This window comes from Pagrus major, chromosome 14 (genome assembly GCF_040436345.1).
Source record: "Pagrus major chromosome 14, Pma_NU_1.0".
NCBI lineage: Eukaryota > Metazoa > Chordata > Actinopteri > Spariformes > Sparidae > Pagrus > Pagrus major.
This window is the reverse complement of record NC_133228.1, coordinates 1,027,615-1,048,191: the sequence shown is the minus strand read 5'-3', so window position 1 is coordinate 1,048,191 and position 20,577 is coordinate 1,027,615. Positions and strand designations below refer to the sequence as shown.

Genomic DNA, 20,577 nt, shown 5'->3' with positions numbered 1-20,577 from the left:
TCCTACTCATACCACCACATGGAGGCGTACAGTCTTCTAGCATCACTAATGACCTTTTTCAGTGGCACCACTATGTCTCTAAAACAAGTCCAGACTGCACAAAGAGAAGGCTGCAAAGGCAGACAGACACAGTGGAAATCAATCTCAATTGTCGATCTACTTCAAGGTCACATCATCCTAGTAAAAAGGATAAAGATTTCTGAGGAAGCTGATGCTTTTCACAACAGTTACTTCAGATGGAAACTGAAATTGGGACATTAAGTGACTGAGTTTCATAACAAATGGATTGCATTTTATGAACAGTTCAAGACTTTTCTCTTTTTTTTTTATCTCCTAATCTGTCTGAATGAATGTTTAGTTTTCACTTAACTTTTAGACAGTGAAGTTGGTCTCTGAAGATCTATTCATAGTGAGAACAACTATTTTATATAGAGAAGGCACAACAGACTTACTGTGAAGGAATATTATAACACAGCGTGTATTGCCGGGGTTGACTGTCGATGCAGATGCACTGTGTGCAATGTTTTTGTCAGATTGTGGTTAAACAATTTTAGTGCTAGAGGCGGGGGTGATATGACCTGAAATTTATGGAAGACATAATGCCCGACGAGGTGTCCATTATCAGGTATTAATCGATGACATGGAGGTCTGAACAAGGTAATTTATTTGTCGTTATACAACACAGGGTTGACAAAATGAAAAATTTGTAAACACCTTCATGCTAGAAAAATTAGAGAAACATTATACAGTTGATAATATACAAACATCAACACATAGCTTTTTGAATCTGTGTCAGGGTGAATGTAAACAGCAACAACAAGATGGTGATGCTAATGTGGTTGGCATCTTCATGTCAAAAGTTTGACATCTGGAAGACACTGTCCATCAACTTTGACTGTGTGTCAGCACCAAGCATCAATGTTAGTCCACGTCGCCTCGTCCCACTGTAGTCCTGTGCTTCGGCGGCTCGGAACATGGTCCATCCGTCAAGTGCAACAGCTTGATCCAAGATATTGTGGTAGAGACAGGTCTCTGTTGGCACTACAGTCTCTGATTTCACGTTGTTTGGCCAGCCCAAGTCCCATTTTGTCCATTTCCTTTTACTGTGACTGGACATTAGCGACTGGAGCAGCCTTAAACAAAGTTGGATTAGCATGGTTCTTATTCCAACTCTCCTTCTCCCTGGGGTGGTCGAGCTGTTCAGGATGGATGGCCGAAAGATGCCATGGGCTGTGATGGTCTCAAAATCTGCTGCTGTTAGTCCAAACATTGCGTATGGTCGGCAAAAAGTAAATGTAATTTAATAGCATGTTAAACAACAAGACAAGCTAGCTAGCCAGCCATGTCACTGTCCCAAAATCAATAAAAGAAAATTCACAACAAATGACTAGCTGGCTGCAGCCTGAAGTATAGCGAATTGGATGTGGGAGGGTCGCTGATATAGTCAGCTCAAAGGGACAGTGTAGCAGGCTGTAGTGGGGTGAAAATGCACAATCAGTCAGTTTAACCAGCTGTTTCAAATAAAACTGGGTTGCTCACCTTTTAAGTTGAGTTATCCATTAATTGTTGTGGACAGTTCAGCCAGTGGACACTTAAGTAAGCCACTTTTTAATTGATCCCTTTTCACATGTAGTAGTACTCCCCAAGACCTGTAAACACACTTTAATGTGGAAAATTGATGGAGTTACCCTTTAAATCAGACTGTATGTCGATTTTCTGACCTTTTTGATTGCTCTGAGGGGCATTTTGTAAGGCACTGAATGTACTGTTCAACAGTGGCTGTGGCTCTGTTAGCTGTTGGGCTAGTAGTTTGTTGTTCACCAGTTTACACTTTTTTCTTTCTCCAATGAAATTTCTAGACAGTGAGCACACTGTGATCTTGTTAATTCTCTGTTTTCTCACAGGTATAAACATTTCCTGCAGGACCTGACTGCCAAAACAAGTCCAGACAACCCAGAGTTTCAGCAAATTTCAAGTAAGTGTCTTTTCGGATCGTGTTGGTGCCACATTTTGCTGCATTTCAGAGAAAACAGCCACAGCCATTAACCCCGAGTGCTTTTACTATGGAGCAGTGTATCTCGAGCTGCACACTCAAATTTGCATCCATGTGAAGCTGAAGTTGATTTTGTCACTTCTTCCTCTTCCAGTCTGTCAGGATTGTTGGGGCTTGTCAGCAACCTAACAACAAGTGATGAGCTTATGATGATGTGCTCTGCTTTACTAGTCACAAAGATTTTTGGCTCATTCACAGCGGTACTCTTCCTACCTGTGACAAGCAGTTTGTAGCACAAGAGAGTTAAGCAAAAATGTACAAATATAGAATGTAAGGCCAGTCTGCCAATAGCGGTAAAGTAAACAAACAAAAAACAACCTGGAAAGACTTTCATCCCACCAGTCAGACTGTGTCATAATGAAAGACAGCCCTCATTATCTTCATTTGAGGAACAAAGGAAAGGGCTCTATCCCTTTCATTCCTCATTTGCTATTATAGTTACAGCAGCGCTTGCCTAGCAGAGAAATGAAAGTGAGGCAATGCTCAATATGCGTGTGAGTTTGAGTTTGATGTGGATTTTGACATAATTAATTGGGAGCAGATCAGAGGATATTAAGCGAGAGCTATATTAATAAATAAAATCTTCAACATCAACACGAATCCCGATAATGACTAATTTCAATCGTCAAATAAACAGCGAATCTGACTCAAGTCGAATGTACACAAGGAATTATTTATGTGTATCAATTAAAATCTCATTGCTGGTGAGCTGCCTTTGCTTACAAATTAAAACAGCCCCTTACTCTAAGATGAAGGTACATATCTAAATGTGCTCCACCATCGCCTTTTCCTCTTCTCATTAGAGATCCTTTTTATAAACTCTGCTGCTTCTTATTGGGGGCTGTGCGTGTGCGTGTAAGTGTGGAAATGCTTTCTATAGTCAGTCTAGTTGTATTGTAAAGGGAATTATTTAAAAAAAGAAATTCCAGACAAATCACATTGTATCTGATTAAGCAAACTAGCAGATAGAATTACAAGAGGCTTTGTTGTTGTTGTTTTCTCTTGTGCTGCTTTTCCTCCTCCTTTTTTCCCCCTACTTTTTTTCCCTTGCAGTGCATTCAGGCTTGATTTAATTGTCCTAATTGTTGTGCTTCACAAGTTTTCATCAGCCTGCTTTAATATCACAGTCTTAATGCCTATCTCTACTGTAGTAACCATAACCAAGTCTGACCTGTCTACAAGCAACTCTCCAACTCTGTCAGAGATTTGACAGTAAAAGTTAACTGTTGTCTTCCTATAGTCAAACACTGTCTAAACTGTGAATAAATGGAATAAAGAGCTGTAAGAAGTGGAAGATGTCTTCAGAATGTCTAATGGGCTAGATGTATTATTAATGCCTCGGCCAGAACTCAGCTCAAGAATACTGTAATTAGGAGTTGTTGTTTTTCTAAAGCAGGCAATGGAAAATATTCCAAACATGTGCAACAAAGGGAAAAAGTCTACATGGATGCTTTGTTTGGTTTACATTGTAATTGTTGTGAAGTTAAGTGAGCCAATTAGACCATGATTATTTTAGTGTAGTCAAGTTGCCCTGAGGATCAAGTTCATCTGCCAAGTTTCAGTGCTCAGAACAAAAGCAGTAAAGTTGAGCTTGAAATTAGAATACATCTCTTTGTTGTTATTTTGGATGCGTTAATGATGTAGTTCTAAATGTTTACAGCAATTATTATGGCTGGCACACAGTAATTGGATGCTTGTGTCTATTTTGATGATTTGCCTATTTGTTCTGGGGAAAAGATTTTAAAGCTTTGTACAAAAAAGTAAGGAAGGTAGTTTTCAAAAAAATGCTTTACATGCAGATATATATATGGACCAATACAGTTAGTCCACTGACAGAAAATTCAAACTGAAAATAGTCCAGCTAGGATAGGACAACATAGCACTGCTGAGGGGGGCTATATTTGCAGATCGATAATGTTCGAAAGAATAGGCTACATTACCCTAGCCTTTTTCTTATTTCAGCATTTCAATTAAAAGGGGTTATATGTAAGAATTTGTTGACTGGCTTCCAGCACAACAAAGAAGTTCTACACAGCCCCTTTCATTCTCACAAAATTTTTGTGTTTGCTCACAAACTACTATAATCTGCTGACCTTGCTTTTCCCTTCAATTTTCTCTCCACCTCTGGTCTTTTAATTGCACAATGCCTGGCCTGCTCCGCCCTGTGTCTCTCTCTTTCTCTACTGTATGTCTGCTCTGTGGACTTTCTTCCTGAAGTCACCAAAAAACAACTCCTGTTTTAGATTTTTACACTCTCGATTCCGTTTTCACAACAGCAGGTAAGCCGTGTGTGGAGGAGGCTTGTTGTTAATGACACAGCCTGTTGAAACATTTCAAACCAATGTAGTTCCACAATGACATACGTGGGACAACTTCTCCAGATGTGAAAAATGGTCATGCTCATCTGAGTGAACTGCATTAAGTTAAATACAATAAAACCTACTCAACTGTCAGGACCTACATCACTGGTTGCATTGTTTGGTGAAGTCTGGCTGGACTGTCGCCAACACAGCACCAAATGCCAGGATGTTTGCCTGTAAACACAGCACTCCCAGCAGGTACAGTTGTAGCCACCTCGATTTTCCCCTCCCAACCAAAGACCTTTCGATCTCGCCCCCCCCCCCCCCCTTCCTGGTGGGAATGCCTATATTCCACACCTAGACATGCCCATTCATTCAGTTGCATGGTGTCACCATGAGATGGGGCTTCCCTCACAAAAAAACATATACAGGATATATACCCTTTCAACCTTAACCTTATTCTGCTATCTCAGAGGTAAATATTGTGCTTTTATTTTATTTAGTTAGTTTACTTAGCGTTTGGCCTACTGGTTACTTTACTTAGTTATTATAATTTAAAAATTGCAATTTTATGTATGTTTTCACAGTACATAAACAAGACTTCCGGTCACAATCTTTCTCTATTTTAGCTAAGAACTGCACTAAAAAATGATGTTTGTATATGTATGTATATATGTATGTGTGTATGCATATATTTGTTTATGTATTTATGTATATATGTATATGTGTATATTATAAATGTACAAGTGTATATACATACACATGTTGTTGCAAACAGAAATCTTAGACCTTAATCATTACCACTAGTTACCACCTGTGTCACCAGATCAACTGAAAGTAACTCAAACTGAAATTGTAGGATTCTATTTTATTTAATTGATTAAGGAAAAATACTGAACATTGGCTTGTATCAGCTGTACATTTTAAATCCAAAATCCGTAAAGCACCAGTGTGTACAGGAGCTAAGGTGGAAAGAGTTTGTTATGGTAAACACTTTGGAGGAAATAGGTTTATTCAACCAAATGATTATTTGCAGGAAGGCAATGCATTATGGGCTACCATGGCTGCTTTGGTGGACACCAGCATCCGTCTAATTAATATGACCATGCTCAGGCTTCCATACACACAAATTCAAACACAACAGACATCCCAGCCTGATCCACTCAGCAGACCATCAGACTCGGTCAGGACCGTTAGGAGATTTTAATTTTCATAGCTCAGTTAAATTTACCACAAGAGCTCATCGATGAGATTAAGCAAAATCAGGTTGGCTAATAAGTGAGCCCCCAAAACAAAGATTCCAACCACTTCACAAGTCTGTGTCTTCTTACCTTTTTAGAATTTGGATAGATGCAATAAGTTTTACCACAAGAATACAACATTTTGGATATATTTTAGCCCAAAATCAGTTTTTAAAAGATGCTTAGAATATTTGTTTCGCTTGTATATCATTGAACTTTCCATTCTGCCAACATCAGAGGTAGACCAGTAAATTGGGCTGTAATCAGTATTTCAATTACATAGTTACATAACATAGAGACTAGAGCACTGGCAGGTTTATGTTCATCTGCAAAATGCCCCGGTAAATACATTTTCTGAACACATTTCTTAGTAAAGAGGAAACGTTAATATCGGCAAATATATTGTAATTGGATCATATTAAAATGCCTCAAAATCAACTATCAATCATGAAGCCTTCACACTTTATTCAGAGAATACATATAATACTTTGAGATATAAAAAATAATTAATTTTGGACTTTGAATTGATTTAGAATTATAAGAATTGCAATTGTCATTCTCCCCATCCCAATATAAATACCAAGCAGGGAGAAGCACTCACTGTCCATTTTACTCAAATGGAACAGTTCCATGAACACAGGCATTTTGTCCCTTCATTTTATTGCAGCATTGAGGACACGGAAAACACATATTTGAACTTTATTATAATTTCAAGTAAAATCTCAAACAATTTTTGATTCAGTATTGTCTATTTTGACCATGTAATAGTGACATCATAATGTTGGGCACTAAAGTCTGTATACAGAGAATTCACCAGTTGTATTATACTGAGATTAAGGGGTATTTTGAGGCCCGGGATGTGTTGTCTGTTAGACATTTCTTGCCCAAAATCTGATCCTGATTCTGAAAGCTGAGGTAGAACATCCAGAGCTCCAGCAGTTCGAGGTTTTCCGACATACAATTAGTCTAGTATTGTTAATTTACAATAAATACAGATAATACAATATGTACTAAATATCTTCCAAACTGCAAACTGTCAGGTGTGTGCTTGTGTGTTTGCATGGAATGATGGGTAGAAAACAAACATGCACAGATCCACAGAGTGAGGCTGTGGCCACAAGTGGAGGGGGAACAGAGAGGCAGTAAATTCCCTGGTGATCCCTGTTCATTTCCCCTCTGCGCTACACTTCAAATATCATGATGTCACACAGCGACTCTGCCTTGACTAATGCATTCAGGCAGCACTGAGCCTGATCTGTCTTTATACACATGTACAGAATGTGTGTGTGCACGCATGTTTGTTGTTCTGGAATTATTCTAAAGAGCACGTAGTTTAAAAATATGAACACAATTCTGTCAGTATTGTCTATTTGCCTGTCTCCACTCATTTGTATAAAGAAAACTGTTTATATATATTTTTTCATTTGAAACTATGATTCTATATATTCTTTTATGTGGAGTAATTTTGAAGCATAGTGACACGTTTCCACACTTGTTTTGTGTTTTACTGTGTTCATGACTCGAGAACTGGTGAAAAAAAAAGTTACTAGGATAATCTTTCTAAGTTACTTATTTTTTTTCCATTTGTGAAAACATGTGATTTTTGTGTGTGAAACAGTGTGAAAAAATTTTTAAAAAAAATTTAAAAAAAAAAAAAAAATATATATATATATATATATATATATATATATATATATATATATATATATATATATATATATATATATATATTGTGAAACCCAGTGAAGAAAACGTTTTGGCAGGAGACACAATTATATCTCATACATTTTTTTGCAATAGTCATTTTGACCACAAGAGGCTGAAGTGCACCACTACCTCATTTCTAAATATGTCTTTCCTTTGGTGAGGAATGTGTTATAATTGACACTAATTTGCCGTTAGTGTCATGGGTTGAATATTTTGTGTTATCAGCAAGTCAGATCAAGTAGTTACATTTAATGGCCAGGGGGTTGTTCAAGAAGACTGATATCCAGTGTACAACATTTGCCCCAATTTCCCCAAATAGTCGATGCTAAAGGTCCAACAACTCAAATTAACTTTATTTTTGTTTATTATTTTTTACTGTATTATTTGGTTACTGTGTTATTTATTTTCTGAAAGACACCCTCTGCTTTTAAACAAAAGCCAACAAAGGCATTTTTCTGGCAACAAAATACAGTAAAACCTCTAGTTAAAAATGGTCATGTTATTTTATACAGCCATTTTGTTGTGAAATAAATGAATGCGAATGAAGTGTGAAACTCAGATTTTTCCTCAGACTTTAATTTTACCATCATAATCCATAATAGTCCCATTCTTACTTGACAGGATTTTCTTTACAGAGGTCAAATAGAATTAGTCAAAATTAAAGGACCCACCTAATTAATAGATTACATAATGAACAGGCATATCGATAGGTGTTTAATAAATACAAATTAGAAAAAATGGCAAAGGCAATTTGAAAGATTATGCTGACTACCATCCCACCCACAATTTAAGCCCAGGGGTCTTCAGTCACAAAGGAGCCGTGCCTGATGATCTTCAGCTGCTCTGCCTGTGGGGGATCAAAAGCTTAAAAAGACCACTACGTCCTGTGAGACCTACCTGTGAGAAAGGCCTATATACTATACTCAACTAAGGCTCAGGCATATAAAAAAAATCAGTTAGACCTAAAGCGGATATTGGTGTCCGTTTTGCACAGCTCTAACCATCCACTTTTATATATTTACATGCTGCATGTTTTGCTCCTTCCTCCCCTCACGTGGTAAATGTTAATTTTTTTTGGGTAGGGGGTTTTGTCGTCTATTGCACATTATAGCCCATTGGGGATGGGCTCAGAAAAGGTGCTTTTAAAAGGAGCTATATTTATTAATTGTTGCAATCCATGATGACTGCCAGTACAGGTCACAAACTATGACATGCCCCTTAGAATCAGGATTCCCATAAATGTTCTGATAAATAAAATTATACAGCCATATACACATAGCAGTCCTGCTTAGTGATTTGCAACTTTTCCCGCAATGGTCTAATGTACCTAGAGTTATTATATTTTTATTACTCAGAAAGGATTTTATCAATGTCCACACATGTATGATAATACAGATGTTTGTGTGTGTGTGTTTGCTGTAGGGGCTGTGACTGCAGTGTCCGAGTTGTCCAAGCATATCCAGAACAATACCGAGCGCCATGAGAATGACCTGCAGCTTTGTCGGGTGCAGAAACTGCTGAAAGGGCAAAAGACAAAGGTGTTGGCTGCAGGTTAGAGCCTCTGATCACATATTCCTTTCATCCCCTCCAAGAACCACCTCCATCTCCTCTCTACCTCTCTCTGCATCTACATTATGTCCCTTGGGGCACATTGGGGTGAAGGGGGAATGGATGGAATGGAAGTATGGATAAACTGAAGGGAAATTAGTTTAGAATGGAGATTCTGAAAGCACATGCCTGGGTTGCTTTTAATCAATGGAATTCATTGGACTTTCTGCAGGAAACTGAAGTTTGTTTGTTTTTTTTATAGAGCATTACTGCTAACTGTTGGACAGTGAATGTGCTTTTCTCCTTCATCCTTCCTTCCCTCTCACTCAATTATTTCCACTCTTCTATTGTGGTTCCATCCCTTCTTGTGGAGCAGTGGCCCTTTTCTTCCTGCCACTCCCCCTCCTGTTGTTTGTCTGGCCTCCTCGTTGCTCCGCTCACCCTGCCAATCTCCCCCAGGACCAATTAGAGGCCAGCCTCATCTTGCCAACCAGCAGATAAAAAGGAAGCCAAAGTGTGTTTTTGTGTATGTCTGTGTGTGTTTGCTGGATATGTGTGAATGCATGTTTGTATGAAGCCATGAGTGTGTGTTTTTTTGCTTGGATATGCAGGATTGTTTTATGTGTGTGTTTACGGATGTGTTGGTGTAGGCTGGGAGAGCGAGCGCTGAATAGCAGCTCATCTCTCTTATGCCGATGTGGGAAGTTTCAAAAGCTTCCTCTCATCCAAGTTCTCAGACCCTTGCAACTCTGCTGGCTTCCTTTCCAACCAATAAAGCTCCAGTCCCACCAGGCAGACTTCAGAGCAGCAGCAGCACCACCATGCCCGCAACCCCACGCCGACCCATTCTCCTTCTCCCCACCAACAGCAGCTCTGATGTGGGTAAAATAAAAGCTCTGCCTTTTACAGATGAGAAGCGTCGGAGCCCCTCAAACATATTAAGTAGCTCTGTAGGTGATGAGGGGGGCGATTGTGAGACACAAAGCCTGAATCAATGGGACATCGATACAGCAGACACTCAGCCTGTTTCCCTGGGAGGCTGCAGATTTATGTCTGCCTGCTTGTTCCTTCAATTTAAGACAAAGATGTCTCACATTTTCTATCTTGTTTCACACTGATTTTTTTTTCCACTTAATGTATCCCTTTGACTTCCTGACTGTTGATAATTTTGTTATGTTTCTGTAATTTGTATGTATTTGTTTTGTTTGTAATGTGGTCTATCACACAACCTCATTATCTTAAACATTGTTAGTTTAAAAAAGGCTACCAAAAAAAAACAGTAATGAAACGTTTCCACTTTTTCCTTTGAAGATGATCCTCCTACACAGATCTATCAGATGGTTCTTCTCCTTTTCTCCTGAAACATTTAATAATCCACAGAAAATTAACGGACAGTAAATTCTACCAATGAATAATCTCTTATGTCATTCATCAAAAAATGCTTGCAAGATTTGTTGCTTTTCTCTGCTTTAATATTGTAAACTGAATATCTTCGGGTTTCAGACTGTTGACTAGACAAAACATACATTTTCAATGATATTTTTTAACAATGTTATGACATTTCATACACAAAAAAATTATCAGACAAGCAGATCTAAGAGTGTGTGTCTCTCCCTCTCAGACTCTAGATATACATATCTAGATGGACAGTCCGTAATCCAACTGTAATTTGTAACAATATATGCTGTGATTACAGCTATGATTTAATATGGTTTCACTTCTGATTTAATACTATTGCTTGCGCATGAATTATGGATTGTTTTTAGTACCTTAATTAAAAAGGAAACATTAATATTTCCTGAACTTCTACCTGTGGATTATCTTAATTTTAGGGCTTAATGTACTCCGGCGTGGTGCCAGATTTACGGCATATGACTATTTTAGAAAGAAAAAATAAAAGTCCACATGGGATTTGTTTTTGATGTGGTTTAACCAATCATCTTCAGCGAAGCAAAGGGTAGTTCCACCTACCAATGGTATGAGTCATGAATAAGATTCCAGTCGCAAAACTTCGGTCCTTGCACTCGTAGTACGTTACCGGAAAAGACTGCTATAGCTGCCACTGCCCTTTCAATAACCGACCATGTTTGCAATCATAAAATATGTGTGTGCACTTCATAAGTTTCTAATTGTCAACCTGTCACTTTAAAGTTACTACAGTATTGTTTACAGTTTCACATGCATACTGCAATGCACAAACTTCTATAGAGAAAAGTAGAAATATTAACTATGTTACCAGAATAACAGGGAAAGGAACATTCAACATCTGTAGCAATGAACCAAGGGGATCCATAAATTACCCACTCTGTCATATAAAGTCTGATCTAATAGACGATATGTATCCGATCCACTTTTCCCAAAATCTATAATATTTGTCCCATTCCAAGTAAGTCAACTTTTACTTGTCACCAGAACAAGAGTAGGTCAACTTTTGGAGTAAGTCCGAGTAAGTCAACTTTTCCATTGCACTACTTTGACCCAGTCCTCAACCTTAGGTACCTCCGTCTTCAGCCATTTTTTGGTTATAGCTTTCTTGCTTCCAACTGACATTATCCTAAACATATATCTGTCTCATGTTCAATTTCCCCAAGTATAAGACCTCAAATGTGAGTGAGTTTAGTCCCAATTATCCCAATTATTTTCTCCATACATTTCTTTAGCTTCTGCAATAAAAGCTTAAAGAGGCCCAGAATAGAGCCCCAGAATACATGGAAGTGATCAGGCTTATTTGCTCCACATAATCTCCAACACCTTGTTTCTTGATATTTTTTCTGCGCTGGTGTTCTTGAGATGTTTTTCTTTCCATATTCTCTCCAAGATAAGGAGCAAGTTGTTTTCCACTGTTGCTCATTAATCTCTTCCCATTCCTCCACTGATAATACAATATTTGCCTCTTTCTCCCCTCTTTTCTTTTATATATCTATTCTGATTTTGTCTACTATGGCAGGTCTCAGTCAACATGGGTGGGCCCAAGTAGAGCTTATATATGGGAGCACTACACACACACACACACACACACACACACACACACCAAGTTACTTGGAAGGCTTTTTGACATACATTTTTTTCAGAGTCAAGAAAAAGAGTGAGAGTCAAATTGAATCTTTGGTTGTTTCTTGATAGAAGCTATTATCTGACTGTTGAGTTGGTCTTCTTGGCACCCCATACAACTGACAGATTCATAGATAATGAAAATAAAAATGTATTTCTTTACACTCCTGACTTAACCATTTAGCTTTTAACATCAATGGCTTAAATACTCAAAAAAGGCTGTTGACTCCCAAAAGTCAGCAATGCCAAACCGGACTTGTACTCATTCAGCCGCAGAGGCTGCCCTCTGCATCTGTTATTTCTTTGGCCTCAGACACATCAGGAGGAACAAGACCCTTTGTAGATCAAACTTTATTTCCTGCCCCACCTTCCTCAGCCCCCCACCTTCTCCAGCCCAAAAGACTTTGTAGTAGAGCAGAGGTGCTCTTTGACAAGAGAATGTGAAAGGCCTGGACATGGAAAGGAGTGCTTGGCACTTCCTGCTCTTTGAACCTGCTGCTACCTCAAAGCACCGTGGATGGCCAGATAAAGGCAGGGGGTCTGAAGAGAACCTGGTCCACAAAGAGACTCCTCCTCACACAGAGCACATTCAACCTCTCTGACTCTGTCAACTTTGTCTATCAGGGGGTCTGATAAGGGGATATCTGATTAAACTTTAAAGGTTAGGGAAGCCACAGTTTGTTCTCTAAAGTAGCGCTAGATTTTGTTTTACAAATATATAGTTAAATTTAGAGTGGCACTCTGTAGAGTGCATACTCCGTCAAGGCCCAACAGTTTCCTTTAATTCAATCAAGCCTAATCCAATATAAAACTGAAAGTCGTGACAACAAAGCAATGCAGATGGACTGTTGTGGAAGAATAAGAGCTTTTTATTAGGATCTGCATCCCATTGGACTTACTCATCGATGCCAACTAAATATGCTTGATTTTTTATTTCATCAAGAAAAACTACATTAATATAAGGCAGTGGGAGTGTTGTAGAGGCTGTATTTTCAAGAGTCAACTGGCTGTCAGAGTCTTGCCTGACACTTAATGTGAGTAAAACATCTTGAACAAATGGAAGCCAATCAGATATCTTTTTACAGGGTGAAAGGATTCAGACTGTTTCACATTTTAGATACCAGGTAATTTTTATTGAATCCCAGCTGTCCTTTAAGAATCATGTGAGGCTACTGAACTATGTGTACTACTGTCAAATTTAATCTAAGGAACTTCTGGTTTATTTGAAACCAGCTCTACCCCTAAATGCAGCAGAACTGTCTATAAACTTAGTAATCTTTTCACACATGTCACATTCAGATGTCCTTTTCCTGCAGTTATGAGGCCAGAAAATTTATTTGCAAACAGAGAATAGGCCTGTTACAGGCCTTGCCACAGTCACCACAAGGATAAAAGCCCCTGGTTTGTCAGTAAATTGTGAAAGAGCTAAGGGTGCAAGAGATCTGATGCATGATGACATTTGCCACTACAGTTGTATTCTATTTGAAATTTCCTGAACTGAGATGCAGCCTGACTGAGTGGTTATTGTAACAACACATAAAAATTACTACTTACAAAGTATTACTTCTTGCTTGGTCTATGAAGGGTTGTAAAAGGCTTGAACAGGGTTTTATTTATATAATATTTAATAGAACGATCACAACAACTGCTCCAATCTCCACACCACACCAGAGAGTCACAGGGTGTCTCTTGACTGTTTTTCCATTTGAGACCCATGGCATTTTAAAAGCAATTTGACCCCTGCCTAGCCCCACCACTTAATCTCAGTGGGCTTGTCTGTAGCTGAAAATGTCCTCTCTGAGCCCCAAAGGCACAGCTCCGGCCACTCAGCCTAGCTGCAATCACAGGCTACGGGCTGGGGCAATTACAAAAACACCCTGGACTCAGGATGAATTTTCATCTTATCTATCCAAATGTCAGCCTCATGCTTATTAGCTATCATCATGCTGCTGCCAATCATGGTGAAAGAAATGAGAGCTTTCCTCAGCAGCCACACCCCGACATGTCTACCTCCCACTGAGTCCGTCTTAAATTTTTCTCTCGTCTTCTTTGCTCCCTTCAAACTGCCTTCATTTATCTTTTCAATTCAGCATGGCTTACTTAGTCTCATTATTTTTGTTCTTTGCAGTTCTGCAATTTGATGCTGAGGAGAATGATTATTACAACTTTTACTATGGCATAGTGTTGCGGGTTGAACCTGCACTCTTGGTCAATCCTAACACGTTATCTAGGTTTACGGTTCAGTGGCATTTTATCAAATACATATTCAGTATTAAATCCAAATCCCATTTGAATTTATTGTTGATTTTCAATCTTGTTCACTTTTTAATGTTTGCAAGTATCTTAAGTTTAAAACGACTAAAACCCAAGTTAAAGGAACTTGGGGCAGGATTTGTGAAAAAATAAACATGCATTTTAAGTTTTGTAATGCTAATGGGTGATGAAGCGTTCAAAACCAAAAAGAATGAGCCCACCCACGTATCTCTCCATTGCCTTGAACAGGCTGTGTGCTGCATAATGTACTGCAATTGGGGCCCAAATTTCCCGCGCAGTCTTGCTGGCGTGACGTCAGATGACGCTGAATGCGCGTCCTTGGATACGGGAAGAAGACAAGTGCGGTGGACCCGAACTAGTGTTTGGGTAGTAATGGATTCTGCTACAGCTAGCAAACGACCTACCACCGCACAAAGTCCAGTAAGAAGTCATACTAAGAAGAAAACAAAGGTTTTATCAGCGGCATGTCGTGAGTTGAAACAAAATTACGACCAAAGCCAGGCTGGCACCCGAATAAACATCGGATACGCGTTCGACTTGTGGAGGCAGCTTCAACTTGAATTGGGACTGAAAACAGATGCTGACATGGCTCATTTCCTAGTAACCAGGTAAGAAAACATTACAGGTCATGTTTAGAGCTTGATTTGAAAATCATATGAGATCACCGAGGACTCGGAGTGACCTAACATGCAAAGTAGCGTTAGCTGCAAACATGTAACTTAGTCCACCGCTGTGTAACACTGAATAGTTACAGACTGCGCATTTTCCACGGTCCTTTAGTCTGAAACCGAATAGTTAGAAATATGTCCCTTTTATATATGGGACCGAAAGCCCAACCTGTTATCCGGGAGGTGACGTTAGCAGCTGGATGTAGCCATAGGCTAACAGTTTGTTTGTGTCTGTGTAGTAACATTAGCCGCTTACACACAACAATCCCGTATCAGACTTGATCAACCGGAACGGTAAATCATCGCACTTGTGTGTCGCTACACACAGCGAGCCGGCTTCCCTGCTGCTTCGTGTGTAGGGGATAAGGCATCAGCTGCACTGCTGTGAAGAGTTCATGCACTCCCGCGCCAGCTTGGCTGATGGCTGCAGTTACCCTAACGGCAGCAACGGCCGTTGTGTCACTATTGAGTCTTATTTCTTGATCCTGCCCCAAGTTCCTTTAAGATAATCATCTCTTTTCAGCTGAGAAGGCAGAAAGAGTGTCAGCCTAATTAATTCTGACAACTTGTGGCTAAAACCTGACAATGAGCTGAGCAGCATTATGCATGAAATGTTGAATAATTGATTGTAATAACAGGTGTGGTGTTCTGATTTTTGGAACTACCTCTTTTTTGTTTAACAAATCAGGACCTCAAGTAAAGAGAAGAGTTACCACTCTGTTGGTCTTCTTGAGTGCAGAAAATACTTTGACCAGAAAGCAGGTAGAAGTTTCATTGCAGACGTTACAGGATTAATGTCCATCACCAACAGCTCATATAATTGCTGCCTTAATGTAATTTGAGTGCTCTGTCTATATAAGATGCATTTAACCACATTTAAACACGTAACTGAGGAAACCGACTACCTCAAAATTACCAAGTAAGGTAAATTGTTTAAAGTAAAAGTGCTGTATCGTAGGCAACTGGATGGTCTCTTGAAGACGTTTCACCTCTACAACCTACATTTTTTTAAGTAAAGTCAAATTTTACAATCTACAGTGTGAAAGCAGGCATATGTCACTAGCAACTGCGTCCACACCCTCTTTTGGGTGAAACAGGTGCTGTGTAAGTGCCACCACCAAATTAAAAAAACTAGCACCATGCCTCAAAGCTGCTATGTTGGATTTTACATGTTGGACCATTAAAAAAACCCACAGCTTGCAATTTTCTTTACTTCCTCAATGAACAAAGGACAATAAAAGTAAATACCTGTGGCTTGAGGCCATCTACAGACTAAAAGGGTTAACTCTGGGAATTGGCAACACAATACATGTATGTCTGCAGCGGAAACTATCACAGTTTAGTTAATGATGTTGCTGAGTAAATGTTATGGGTAAGAAAATCAAAAAGGAGTCTTTGTGATGCTGTAATTAAAGTTTTTACTATAAAAAAAAAAAGGCCCCACCATAAAACACCCGCTTTTAGAATGGGATTTGGTTTAACAGTCTGTCCATACAAAAGACTACTGGGGGCAGAGGGTATTTAAATGTTAATAATTCAAATAATAATAATGAACCATGTAAACAGCCTAAAGTAGGATCTCAAATCAACCTTTTCTTTTACTCTTGGCTTGTAGTAAATGGTCACTTGATAAGCACAAATGGCTATTAAAATAGAGACAGTGGTTTTGCCTGCCACAGTGATGTAATCAGTTTACAGTAATGTCACATTGGACAGATGACCAAAAGAGCAAAAAACTATATAAAGTGAAATAAAAACAATACATATTCTTTCCTGACCAAGATGTATTCAGTCCTTACTAAACAAACTACCCAAACAGATTTGCTAAGTATTTGGAGAGATTCCGTTTCTATAATCAGATTTGGCACTGGATTCAGATTGGATGAAATGGTATGGAACCACATCCTTAGTCAGGTGTGCCAGACACTAACCAATAGACACAAACAACAGTATCAATGTCTGTGCTAGATGTGACATCTGTCCCAGGTGTCTCAGTGTATGCTGGGAAAGCCATCAGCTTCCCTTCAACCCAGATAAGCAGCTAAAGATAACATTTGTTTTTGTTACTGTCTGTTCTTCCCTCCACTCACAGGGAGGTGGTATATCCGAGAGGGCTGGCTGAAGATGGTTCCCCCAAAAGGAGCGGATGCTAAGCCCAAGATGTTCTTCCTGTTCTCTGACATGCTGCTGCAGGCCAAGCGCTGCAGCCCATTGCATCCCACCAATGGAACCAAGTTTGCCGGCCAGCATGCCTACCCCCTGCAGGACTGTACTGTGGAGAAGGTGTTTGGCCACACCAGGAGCCAGGGAGGCCTGCTCAGTGTGAGTGTCAGCCAGCTAGGCTCATAACCTGAGTATTGAAGGTTGTTCATGTGACAAGTTTCTCTCCAAAGAATTCAGAGAATTTCTGTTCAGCTCAATCAGAGTGGAATGCAGACATTTGTACCCCTTTCACACTGTTCCAAAGAGCTACTAACACACACTAACATCCGGCTTTTGTGAGCTATGTGAATGTGTGCAATCAGGATTTACTCCAGGGTCAATTGAAAAAAGTAAACACAGGTGAACACGCTAATATGTTTTCCTTTTGCCACGATGTGTGTTGAAGTTAAGGCTACTGGCTTGTAAATATCTTTCCATTCGTTTCTGTCATGCAGCACTTTAATATCATTCAGTCTGTGCTGAGTTTGAAAGTGAGCTTGAAGTTAAAGATGTTTAAAAAGTAACCGTTATCATTGGCTTCCCTGTGGTCGACTCTGAGCCTAGTCAGCTACCAATTTTGGTTAAGTATTATGATAAGAGATAAAATTACGTTAAATACAAGACAAATAGCTCTTTGAATCCCTTGCCCCCTACCACATAGATTGGCATCATATCAATCTCAATCATCTGGCACACCAACTGGGTGATGGCCTCTGAACTAGGGCTGAATGATTTTGGGAAAAAAAATTCTAATTGCAATTTTTCTGACTATTGCAATTCGATGTGCAATTTTTTAATTTTTAATTTTTCCCAGTATCTTCTGTTAAATATTCACTGTATTATAGATTTAAAACATGTCATGGAGCATTACCACATTGATATACCATCAAAATATTAACTCTTCTATATTCTAATGAAAGGACGAGAACCTATGAATATGAATTGCTACCAACAAGTGTCTATTATTATTTTTTTTCTAACAATCACATAACAATCATATAACAATCAAACACACAATTATCACAAAAGTTGTGACTTATGATATTTATACAAATAAAGTAATAATACTACAAATAACAAAGAAATTCCAATAAGAGCGTGCTTTATTTTATACCTTAGACTGCTAGCTAGCAAAGCCATTAGCTCTGTGTGTGTGTGTGTGTGTGTGTGTAGTGCTCCCATATATAAGCTCTACTTGGGCCCACCCATGTTGACTGAGACCTGCCAAAGTAGACAAAATCAGAATAGATATATAAAAGAAAAGTGGGAGAAAGAGGCAAATATTGTATTATCAGTGGAGGAATGGGAAGAAATTAATGAGCAACAGGGGAAAACAACTTGCTCCTTATCTTGGAGAGAATATGGAAAGAAAAACATCTCAAGAACACCAGCGCAGAAAAAATATCAAGAAACAAGGTGTTAGAGATTATGTGGAGCAAATAAGCCCAACCACTTCCATGTATTCTGCGCAAATGAATTTAAATAAACTTAAATACCAACATACGTAACAATAAAAAAAATATCTGTGCTTAACCAATAACCTGTAAGCCGTTGACATCCCTAGTACAACTAGACTGTAAAAGAAAGCAATCATGTTCTGTGTAAAGATTTGTTCCAAAGCTGAATCCTTATAGTTTATGTCCTGGAAGTTGCATGAAAAAAAAACAGTTAGGGATACTCCAATTCATCGGTATTGGCAGATATTCACCTCGTTGGCTGACATTGGCCTGTCAGCAAATTAGGTGACATTCACCGATGTATGTGGCCGATGTTGAACTGTTTTGTCTCCTCAAATCTGCAGACCACATTACTTTCCTGCCATGCAATGTGTCGCGTGCATGTATAGTTTGAAGGTAAAAGAAAACGTTAGCGGCGTGGGAATATCTAATCCCATATTCTGCATCGTGACCTCACTGGATCCCAGGTATATGGACCATGATGAGGATGGTACAAGCAGCACTTTACATGCAACAGATGCATAGGCCTGCTGCTGAGCTGGAGCTTAGACGCACAGTAGAGAGAGAGCTGATCACCCACTGAGCAAGACGGCACAAAGGGACGGGGGCATGGTCCACTCTGCATGACATGTTTTAGGGGATTCTGGAGAATAAATGGATCAGAAAGGCCAAGTAGGAGAGCATCACAGCAACTTGATTGTTTCTTCTATATTTTATTGCTTATCTAATCGCTATTAATTTTTTACATTTAATTGCAATAATGTATGTTTCACAAAAATAATGTTTTTGTTGGGCTAAGTATAGAAAACTCTCCTCTTTGAGCAGGTAGAATGTAGATCAGGCTGAAAGGGCTCATTATTTTTTCAAAAAGAGTCTTCTTCATAGAAAAGAAGGTTATATTAAAGGTTGTTTGATTGTTTGATTATTGAATTTGTATGATTACATTTTTCTCATTCACAGATGGTGTTGTGAAGGGCTGAATGACTTTAAAACAGTTCACTTATTCTTTTATAAAGATGATTTCTTTGTTTCCTTGACACAAAATGGAGAATACATAACGACATAAACAAATTTAAATTGAAAAGATCGCTATCTGTTATCGACCAAATTGACATTTTAAACATCAGTATTGGCCCAGAATTTCCAAATCAGTGCATCACTAAAAACAAGCAATAACCAACACACGGAGGCAACAATGAAAACACCTACACCACACTGAAGCTTCATTTTAGCATCAGCCGAACTTAGGGGGTCAGAGCTTTTTTTTTGCTACACGAGTGGATAGCCCCTATATATATGATATATATATATATATATATAGATAGATAGATATATAGATAATATATCCCCTACATATATATATATGTGTGTGTCTGTGTATATATGTATATATATATATATATATATATATGTATATATATATATATATATATATATATATATATGTACAGTATATGTCACACACACTGTATGTATATGTACTATATGTATTTGTGTGTGTGTGTGTGTGTGTGTGTGTGTGTGTGTGTGTGTGTGTGTGTGTGTGTGTGTGCGCGTGTGTGTGTGAAAATCTGATCTTGAACGTTAAAATGAAAATGCTGAGAGTGTTTGTTGGGCAGCAGGTGGGGGAGACATCTGTTCATTGATTTGCATATGCACATGAGTGAGTCCTGAGCAGAGGCATTATTTAATTTCTAGCTTTTGATGGATTTTGCTTTGATTTGTATAACTTATGGCCTTGATGGTTGTTGTCGAATCTGCCAAACATAGGTTTCCTGAATGTTTTCCAGCCTCATTGAATGAGAAATGTCATTTAGCTCTGCCTGTCAGAGAAGACCTTTGTTCCTCTGCCTCTTCTTCTTCCTAATCACTTCAAACCTTGTTGAAGTAGCCCAAAAGCTGAACTTTTAATGTGTCTCTCCTCAAAATCTGATCCGTCTCAGAGGTCTCAGTACAGCTGCTGGCTGACAAATTGTCTAAATGATGTAGATGCTGTCATAGGATTGGAATGAGTCGCGCGTCATTGAGTGAGTAACCAAAGCGTTTATGCAGCGGGTGTTTTGTGCCAATTCTGTG

General features: G+C 38.8%; 1 protein-coding gene across 1 annotated transcript in view; it reads left to right on the top strand.

Annotated features, from left to right (window-relative positions):
* The window catches only part of arhgef39 (Rho guanine nucleotide exchange factor (GEF) 39), a 131,018-nt gene that overhangs the window by 91,966 nt on the left and 18,475 nt on the right, over positions 1 to 20,577 (top strand). The window contains exons 6-8 of the mRNA XM_073481211.1: positions 1,905 to 1,975; positions 8,724 to 8,852; positions 16,935 to 17,164. Of these exons, the coding sequence (XP_073337312.1) occupies positions 1,905 to 1,975; positions 8,724 to 8,852; positions 16,935 to 17,164 (430 nt within the window). The remainder of the gene's footprint in view (positions 1 to 1,904; positions 1,976 to 8,723; positions 8,853 to 16,934; positions 17,165 to 20,577) is intronic.